This window comes from Amphiura filiformis, chromosome 10 (assembly GCF_039555335.1).
Source record: "Amphiura filiformis chromosome 10, Afil_fr2py, whole genome shotgun sequence".
NCBI classification, from domain to species: domain Eukaryota; kingdom Metazoa; phylum Echinodermata; class Ophiuroidea; order Amphilepidida; family Amphiuridae; genus Amphiura; species Amphiura filiformis.
In genome coordinates, this window is record NC_092637.1 from 59,744,082 (window position 1) to 59,754,987 (window position 10,906).

General features: G+C 36.0%; 1 protein-coding gene across 1 annotated transcript in view; it reads left to right on the forward strand.

Annotated features, from left to right (window-relative positions):
- LOC140163088 (transcription factor COE3-like) overlaps nucleotides 1–8,166 on the forward strand; it is a 153,013-nt gene extending 144,847 nt beyond the window's left edge. Inside the window, 1 exon segment of the mRNA XM_072186461.1 lies at nucleotides 499–8,166. Coding sequence (XP_072042562.1) covers nucleotides 499–611 — 113 coding nt within the window. The 3' untranslated portion in view covers nucleotides 612–8,166.
- The last annotated feature ends 2,740 nt before the right edge of the window (nucleotides 8,167–10,906 follow it).

The following is a 10,906-nucleotide window of genomic DNA, read 5'->3' on the forward strand; positions in this document are numbered from 1 at the left end:
GAATGCATATTCATAAACTTTTTGAAATTGCCAACATGCATGAGAACCACATAAAATTGCATGACTGCATTATACAAACACCAATATAGTGTAATTCGGTATTTTCCCCCTTTGTTTAATTATAACTCACCATTTACACATATCCCATCATTTGAAGCGTTGTGGCATCATTTTGATCTGCCTTGTTTGTTGTACTGGCACCTTGTGCTTGTTTGCTTCATGAAGAACTCATGCATATTCAGTGGGAGGTCAAAAGACAGAGGGAATCAGCCTAGATGTGGTTTGTGCATAGAATTAGTGCTAATAATACCGCTATGAATGATGGGAAATGTGTAGAAGGTTAATTTTCCACTTTTGTTGTGTACTTCTATATGTTAAACTTTATTTATTATAGCATAACAAATAGCTGACCGAGTATCCCGTGCCCTTTGTTGTTTATGATACAGACCGTTATATTCAAAGTAGCATTGCTCACCATTCCTCGTACCTATAACACAGGAAACGCAGCCATGATGACCCCGCCCTCTTTCTGTGGCGTCGGCGGACCGTTCACATTCCCAACCTGTGGTGCTTCGGCGTACAGCAGTCATTTGGACAGTCCGAGCAAGTAATTAACAAAATATTTGCAAAACAAACTTTTTTGGCCATTATGTTGCCATATATGGCATGGTCAATACTGTTGATGGTTCCATGTACACATGGGTTATTACCCATTATGAACTAAAAGTGTGGAACTCAAGCAACTATGAGAACCTTGTGAAGAACTGAAATCAGACCTGAGTGTGAATAAGGTCATATAATAATATGTTACTAATCCTTGCAGTTGACAAGGTACATCATTGGTCTAGCCAATTTCTGAAGATTCAGTTTTTCAAAGTTCCCAAACAAGAATGTGTAATGTTAACAACACTGGGGGACAAAACAGCCTCATTATCAGGCACAGTTCATTCAACTCCTGCAAATAATCACATCTCATATTGACCTCAAGCTGTAGATAATTAATTTTTGTACCCATTGCATTCAAATGTCATTCCATGAATGTACAAACATATTGGGGTTATAGAACTGTGCCGTGGTGGATGAGGTTGTTTGAGATCCAAGTGTGTGTTAGACATTGGCAGATAAATAATATGTGAAACTAAAAAGTGAAATGTTTGGTTTCAGGAATGAGAAATGCTGGCAGAGAAATAAGATTTTTAAAGAATTGTATCAGTAATTTTTTTCTGAATCGGTGAAAATATGAACATATAAACCTCTTATTAAAAAATATCCTTATATTGGACCACAATTGTTTGACAGAAAATTAGCATTCCATGTAAAAGGGATGCGAGTTTTAAGAAAGATTTTTTTTAAAAGAAGAAACATATATAGCTATAAATATATATATATTATAAGAGCATTAAGTGATGTGGAGTGCCAACACTGATTCAGATGGACAAGAGTGTTTAATGTGAAGAAAAATGTTTTAATTGTAAACTTGTCACATTTACTAAATGTGGAATAATTATTCCCATGGAAACCACCTCATAAAAATAGATACAAATTTATATCAGATTTAGTAGAAAATGAAAATTGTGTGTTTTTTTTTTTATGTATGTCACCTTGTATGTAAAAAAAAAGATGAAAAATGTCGTAAAAAAAAATCTCCCAGAATGCAGTGTGCCAAGTGTAAATTATAAAATGATGATTATGTCCTGGTACAGTTTTGACTGTCAACAGGAGGGATAATTCTGGAGGGGTAATACATGTGCTAGTACTGTTTTTTGTTATCACGATGCTTTTGAATTTGCTGCTATTGTACATATTTGCTCATTACATATGTATTGCAAAAAGCAAGGGATGATGGTCTTATTTTTGTACTAGTAACATTTAGTAAGTGTAAACACAACATTTTATGAAATTGTCTTTTTTCCCTCTTAGAATGTAACTTGTGGAGACCTTATTAAAGGAGTATATTGTGATCCTAGCATCCTTTTTATAACATTTTTCATAAGATAAACAAAAAAAGCTTATTCCCAAAATTTTAGTTGATTCCGATTTTGCGTTTGCAAGTTATGCACGATTATGTGTATGACACTTCTCCATAGGCCACTGTGTTGTAGTTTTGTTCTGTTAACTACAAATTTGATATTTTTGCTAAGCAAATTAATCTATAAGAAATATTTTGGTACATAAACATTATGTAGCCAGAGGTTTCCAGTGTTATAAAAATCTCATTTTTTGAGAAAAGTGGGGGATGAGGCTGTGGATCACAAAATGCCCCTTTAAGTTGACATGAGAATATGGGAATGTAATTGAATGACAATCAGTAAGATATTGAGATGGTATTATCACTGTGACACTCATACACACATGAAGGAACCACAAACACAATATTTGGCATATTTTCACAGAATTTTATTTTTATGAACATCAGCATCAACGACGCAAAACTCATTTCAAATTTGCTTGAATTTTTTCTAGTTTTGGTAGTTGAAATTGATTTCTCAAAATGTTGTGGATAGCTACATGTCAAAGTATGATCAAGTGTTATGTGATAATTCACAGTCTACAATATATCCCAATGAAATCCAGTAATTTGGTAATACCATATCCATACCGAGAGGAATACCCATATATTTCAATTGTTTATTTTTAGTGAATGAACACCACAATGTTTCAACATTGTTTACAATTTAGTGTGTAATACTTTTATACAACCAACATTTTTAACAGTTCCAAGTTGATGGTGCCATATATTTTTTGACCAATGTATCCATATTAAAACTTATTTATTTTGAAACTAACCATATTTTTAAGAAGTTGTTCTCAAAATTTTGCCCCATTTCTTAATTTTAACCAGGTTTGATAACTTCAGTGCTGTTTCACTTCTGGGACTATGGGTGTAAAAATCTAAAAATGATTTGAATTCTGTGGTATGTTTTATCATTCTGCATCAAAGGGTTTGTTATGTTAGCAAGACTACGGCACAGATAATCATTATTCTAGTCCATTTTATAAGACACAAACAAATAATAAGAATATACACATATTTTGTGTGCTTATCAATCCATCAAATATGGATATTCAAATTAAAACAATATCAAGCTTTAGTCTATCTTTTGATGCACCATGATGTCACATTTATGTAACTATACAAACAATAAAGTAACTGTAATAACTGACTTTAAGGCTGAATACAGGCGAGTATCTAAAATCAATGCTAAAACAATGTTACTATATTTCGAAGTCTGTACAATAACTAATTAAAGCAGAAAATTTTCATAATTATGTGATGCAATCATGCAAAAATACCTCATGTTGCCCAAAATCAATGTTTATTATGTTAACTTGATTTGACAGTGTTTTACTGTAAGCCCCATTATTACTGGGCTATTCCGATTGATACCCATACACCCCCTATTGAAGACATAATATTAATCTCCTACAAAGAGCATGTGAATTCCAAATGGGGTTTCCTGATGAATAGGTGACTCTGTTTGAAATCTACACCCCCTGTGTGGAAGATTAAAGACATGTCTTCCAGGGGGGATGGATTTCAAATGGAATAGCCCATTGGACCTACATGCATGGTTGCCAAGATATCAGATATTGCTAAAACAGGGAATAAAATGGGAATGTCTCAAATGACAACATATTTGATCACATGCCGTCCAAGGTGCGTCTCCTGTGATCCTACTATGCACATAACATTCACAAATATTCTCATACTTAAAAGCCAAATTAAGTTACATTGAGTCGGAAAACAAGATGCTTTCAATTACCGTAAGCAATCAGAGTGAAATAAATGGTCAACAAATGCTCAATTTATTTTCACAATTTTGGCATTCTTGGTGTTTTCATGTAATGTTTTTGCTTATGGGTTCAAATATTATGTTGTAGCATAGTTAGGATCGGACGGGATAGAGCACTATATAAACCTAGTAGTAATATGTTGCTGTGGCTCAAATTATTGACATCTTAAGTCATAAAGTGTGTGCTGAAATTTTGGCTGAAAAAGTATTTTCATTTTAAAAGGACCAAACAAGACTCAGAATTTCCCTTTTCTATTCAGTAAATATATGATCCAAATGTTTATGAAGTCCAAACTTGTCCCCATTCATTGACTTACCTTCTTGATTTACAAATCAGTTTGTTACATCAAGTTGTTGACACAAAACTGGTCTCAAAGTCTAATTCATAAAATGTTCCTTGAAAGATTGACTAACAACAATGAAATGACAGAAATTAAACTAGAAACTTGTAACACTGTCATAAAATTGATACATCCCATGCAGGGAGTGTGATATGAAAAATAGTGATTTCTGTAAATAAGAAAGGTAATCTAAAATAACTACTGGACCAGTAGTAGGCATATTTGTACTCATTTCTGATGCCAAATATGGTCATGATAAGTAAGAATTATATCAACAAAATTGACAATTTTGAAGGCAAAAAATTGAGAACATACCACTTTCAGCATGGAGATAGTTAAACACAAACAGAAGATCTGGAAAATATCCCAGCTTTCGAACAGTAAGCTATCATTTGTTGTTTTTACTCTTAAACCGGAAACATTCTAGTTTTGTGGCGACAGCTACCCCGCCAATTTGTAACACCCTGTAGCTGTAGCTGTGATGTTTAACACAAAAATTAACCCGCAACCTCAGGGATGGCGAGCATGGTCAACATAAGTTTTGTGGGTTTTTCAGAAAATGTATTATAAATCTTGATGTATATGGAATGAGTACAAATATACCTAGTATTGGTTGAGTGATTTGAGACAGAAGTCTATCAGTTTGGTGACTATATGAGCACTAAGTTATGCATACAAAAACCAGATGTAATTGCTACGCTTTTCACTTCTTCTAAACCCGCTGCATTTCCTGAACTGGCAACTCATTTCCTGTTGCCTGCCTATAATTGTCGTACATTATTATTATTTGAAATCATGGCAAATGGGGGGAATAAATCAGACAGTTCAGTCAAAGAAGAGGTTGGCTTGAGGTTGTCAAGGGGTTTTTCATAGTCATGGGGATTCTAAAATAACTTTTTGTGTTACCTCGTTGGCTATGTGAGATGACCGCCCTGGGGTACTTTCATGACCAATGATAATCTGACAAGTTCTAAATTTAAACCATCAAGGTTAAGATATTTCAATGTATGATGGGTTTCTTAAAGCAGATTGTTTGAATTTTGATATCTAATATCAAAATATATGAATCTTCTGAGAGCACCCTGTCTATCATTTGGGTGATTGGAAGTTTGTGTGTGCCCCATTTGATAAATGAGCTATTTTCATGTACTCTATTTTTTACAAGATTATGTTCAGAATTAAAATTGTGTAAGCCAATTGGTGCTGGGTGCTATCAGGTACATGTAGGTGGGGAGGGCAAACACCAGGGTTCGAACGGGAACCTCCCAAGTTCCAAAGGCCTTAGCAAACACATTTTAGGACTTCAGTCTTGATGTATTGCCCAATATTTGTCACTTCTTTACAGAGCTCAGTCAAATTGTCATGTCACCAAACTTGTGGTCAATGATATTATGAAGAAGTCACACAGCATGGGAAGTAGGTATTAGTTGTACGTATATCGTATACAGTGTTAGTCAAGAATTTGGGCGTGGAAACAAGGTTTTAGGGTAGATATGCTGACCTGTATAAGACAGTCCCGCTGAGGTATGACACCATGTTATGACTAAACACAATGCATTGCATTTTGGAGGCACAATTTTATCATGATCAGAAAGGAGCTGTGTTAAGGCATATGACTGGCTATCAGTAGCTTTATCATCGTAAAGTCATCAAAATTAATTTGTATATTTCAACCCAAATGCACAGACCCAATGTTAGGGAAATTGAGAATCAGAAATGTTTCTAGAGAGGGACCTGGTGTTTCTAGTCTTTGTTTAATGAGTAAATATAAATATAAAACAAAGCTACAAAAATGACAACATTTCAGTATTTCTAGAGAAGGAATCCTAGGTTTTTAGATATTTTTGTGTTGAAACATCAACTTTGTGTTTTGTTGCTTTTTTGCCAATATCTTTCCATTTTATGGGAAATCCTTTTTATTTGATAAGACAGACAGACCATGTTGTATTATATGATTATGTATTATGATGGTTTTGTATATTTTATTGCATATCTATCAGAGGTTTGACTTGCTGACCAAAAAAATAAAAATACTATAAAAATAAAGAAAAGAAATGGATGTATTTGTAGTAATTGTAAACTACTTGTCCATTTGTCAGCAAAGGGTCTACAGGTATATATAAAGACAGTAATAACAACAAAAGTTATATTTTGGGTGGAATGCACATGAATGTGACAAGGGTTTCGTTTTCTGTTACAGTATTATATCAACAAATTCTTGCCAAAATATCTATGCCCCTAATTCCCACCCAAAAGTTCCAAGTTCAAGAACTCTCATATTAAAGTATGAGTTTTCACAATTAAACTGGTTCTGAGGGATGAGAGTGATCCTCAATCCCAAAACTACCATTTCACAAATTCCTGTATATGTTTTTCAATGAGAATTAGTGAACTGGTAATTCAGGGATGATAATGTTCCTAGTCTTACGGGCTTTCTGTATATTAGCCAATGGAGGTGTACAGATTTGAAATGTCTTTTTTTACAAACCAAAGTTTTGTAACGATTGCGAAATGGTTGATACCACGTATGTGCATATATGTTTTGTGTTGTTTTGAGATGAAAGGCTTTCTAACCCTTATAAGTGGCTGATAACTGACTAGTGAAGTGTATATATTTTTGCAGTAGGCCTATAAGATTCCGTTCTTGTACATTACGTTTTGCTGGTAATTTTCCAGTCATGCGATGTAAGTGTATGTATGTATACAGGGGACCATCACTGGCCAAGTTAAGGATCAAAATCAGTAATAAGTTGATAATCTTGACAATTATATTGTTGAATATTTGAAAGAAATATATGGTGCTTTTATTTCTCTTTGCTTGTATTATATTATAATTATTAGAATGCTTCTTGTTTATTTCCATGGTAACATGATAAAGAAGTTAACCAAACATTGATTGGCTGAATACATCCAAATGCTGCACCTATACAATTCATTCACATCATGTATTCTTTGTACTCTTTAAATGTTGCACAATCAGGTAGCAATACTCTCATAGCCAAGAAAAAGTTCATTGATATCTGCATGAATGCAGCATTAGTATTCTGGACTGATTTTGTATGTAGGTTCTTAAACTTTATACAAAAGGCAACATTTGACATTTGTTTTGGTAAATATCACAATGGAGTTATGAAATATGTCATTTCAGGTCATGACCTTTTGTCCAACTGACCTATTATTGTAAGTGATCAATCTACACAATTTTCAGTACATTCCAAAAGCCTTTGGAAATTTACTTGTAAATATGTCATCATGCCAGTGCCGCTATTGTGCATTTTCCAAAACAAGTGTTGTGTGACTTAAGAATATGCAGTGACTTTGAACATGCGCATTGCCATGGTGACAGTTTCTTGATCATGCGCACTGCCATGGTGACATTTTCTTGAACATGCGCACTGCCATGGTGACGTTTCTTGAACATGCGCACTGCCATGGTGATGTTTTTTTAACATGCACACTGTCATGATGACGCTTTCTCAGTTAAATTTGCAAAAGCTTCTGGGAATTCCAAAATGGCCTATTGAAAGAGAGAAAGTGAGATTTTGTTGCTGATAATGCAGCCGTTGTGTATCTGATTTATTCTTCGCATCTTACGGTGTTTCTTGTTTTCGTTTTTATCTGTGTATGTCTAAACTATTCATATCTTATTTTTCATATTATTTCCCTACTTAATATTATGTAATATCTTCTTAATGCTTTTGTAGCTCAACAAAGCTGTTTGTTACACAGTGGTAGCTATGCTCACTCCCACTGTAAACATGTAGTCTCATCCCAAAGGTGCAAGTCGGTAACCTGTGTATATTTGTACTGAGGACCTGTGGTTTAGGTATTAGTTATAATACCCAGAGCACAAAGGTCCAGTACAATAATATACAGCTTATTGAATTGTGCCCTTAGGTATAACATTATGGGAGTTTGTAGTGTCCCCCATCTTGTGAACTTTGTCTGAATGAAATGTCTCAATGAATAAAATTATTAAAAAAATATGGAAAAAAATAATAAAAATGTTGTTTATCAGAATGAATATCAAACTTGTATTGATGTCTTTACTTCAGTAGTTTCATGTTCAGCCATGGATGGGGTATAAACCTATCCCAGTCAAGGAATTCAGCCCTGGATGGGGTATAAACCTATCCCAGTCAAGGAATTCAGCCCTAGATGGGGTATAAACCTATCCCAGTCAAGGAATTCAGCCCTAGATGGGGTATAAACCTATCCCAGTCAAGGAATTCAGCCCTAGATGGGGTATAAACCTATCTCAGTCAAGGAATTCAGCCCTAGATGGGGTATAAACCTATCCCAGTCAAGGAATTCAGCCCTGGATGGGGTATAAACCTATCCCAGTCAAGGAATTCAGCCCTGGATGGGGTATAAACTTATCCAAGTCAAGGAATTCAGCCCTGGATGGAGTATAAACCTATCCCAGTCAAGGAATTCAGCCCTGGATGGGGTATAAACTTATCCCAGTCAAGGAATTCAGCCCTGGATGGGGTATAAACTTATCCCAGTCAAGGAATTCAGCCCTGGATGGGGTATAAACTTATCCCAGTCAAGGAATTAAGCCCTGGATGGGGTATAAACCTATCCCAGTCAAGGAATTAAGCCCTGGATGGGGTATAAACTTATCCCAGTCAAGGAATTCAGCCCTAGATGGGGTATAAACTTATCAGAGTCAAGGAATTCAGCCCTGGATGGGGTATAAACCTATCCCAGTCAAGGAATTAAGCCCTGGATGGGGTATAAACCTATCCCAGTCAAGGGATTCAGCCCTAGATGGGGTAACAAACCTATCCCAGTCAAGGAATTCAGCCCTGGATGGGGTATAATCCTATCCCAGTCAAGGGATTCAGCCCTAGATGGGGTAATAAACTTATCCCAGTCAAGGAATTCAGCCCTGGATGGGGTATAAACCTATCCCAGTCAAGGAATTAAGCCCTGGATGGGGTATAAACTTATCCCAGTCAAGGAATTCAGCCCTAGATGGGGTAATAAACCTATCCGAGTCAAGGAATTCAGCCCTGGATGGGGTATAAACTTATCCGAGTCAAGGAATTCAGCCCTGGATGGGGTATAAACTTATCCAAGTCAAGGAATTCAGCCCTGGATGGGGTATAAACTTATCCCAGTCAAGGAATTCAGCTCTGGATGGGGTATAAACTTATCCCAGTCAAGGAATTCAGCCCTGGATGGGGTATAAACCTATCCCAGTCAAGGAATTAACATGCCACATTTTTGGGAAACCAATTTGCAAGGCTATATGGTCTAGATATATAATGCGACATACATATGGCACCCACCTACTCACCCACATACCTATGGCACCCACCCACCTTGACTTGGATAGGTTTATACCCCATCCAGGGCTGAATTCCTTGACTGGGATAGGTTAACACCCCATCCAGGGCTGAATTCCTTGACTGGGATAAGTTTATACCCCATCCAGGGCTTAATTCCTTGACTGGGATAGGTTTATACCCCATCCAGGGCTGAATTCCTTGACTGGGATAAGTTTATACCCAGTCATTATAGGCTATGGAGCCATTTCAAACACCCTTATTTGGTGCGTGTTCGACTTGTGGTTGCAGAGTTATGTGCCAAAAAGGGTCAAAGGTCAATTTGTACAGGGGTCAAAAGCTTCTAGCTTTTGTCTAGCTTCAGGCTGTAAGAAAAAGAAGTCCGAGCAATTTTGAATTTCACCTGGGTACAAGTTCAACCTTTCCCACCAAATAAGGGTGTTTGAAATGGCTCCATAGCCTATAATGATAAGCGCTATAAGTACTGTATCTTTGCCAAATTTAACATGATTTGCACCATTGTCAGCTAAGAAAAACTGCCAAAACCATCTAACCCAATAAAACAATAGTTTGCAGCCAGACTACGGGAGGCTACAGCACCATGATACATCATTACCCATCATCCCTGTTCAATGCACTATTCCAGCTGAAATCCTTAAAACCCCCTTCCACATAAGGCAGTTTGAATTTCAAATGGGGTTACCTGAATGGGTGGCTCCATTTGATATCTACACCATGTGTAGGAGATTACAGTCATGTTTTCCATAGGGGTGTATGGATTTCAACTGGAATAGCCAAGCACTGTGCTGAATACGGGCATTATTTTATCACTTCACCATCATATGTGAATAAAACTTAGGGGCCATCCATAATTTTCGCCATTTTCACTTACGCACAAAGCGTGCATAACTTTTTACCCCCCTCCCCCCTTGAGTTATGCACAAATAAAATGGCGAAAAATTTGCTATGAATGGGGACCTACTACTGATCCATAATACTCTGTGGATACCTTAGTACGGGCGTATACGATGCAACTTTGGTGCGGAGTACCCACTATAAATCAAAATTAAACTGTAGGAATGGTGTTAAGGTCTCCTTGCAATTTTCTTTTGAGTATGTCCTACTGGGTCTCAGAAAACTTGCCCAGAATTTAAACCGTGTTTGACGAAAGAGAGACTTGAATTTACTATTTCAACTTTTAGGAATTTTCTGTTGAAAATTAAGGCAAGATGCTGTATAGAGTGCTATAATTAAGTTTTGTATTCAGCAAAAGGTATATATAGGACTGCTGTGCATAATAAAACATTAAAGATAAAATCACTATTGGTATAATAGAATTTGTTAAACAATTTCATTAAAATTTTCTTAGGTTAAAAGAGCGATGAATAAAATGTTGGGAAAATACCATTATTTTACACTTTCATATTTTTTTAATTGCTCAAACAAATCACCATTTTTCTTATGCACACATGCCCAA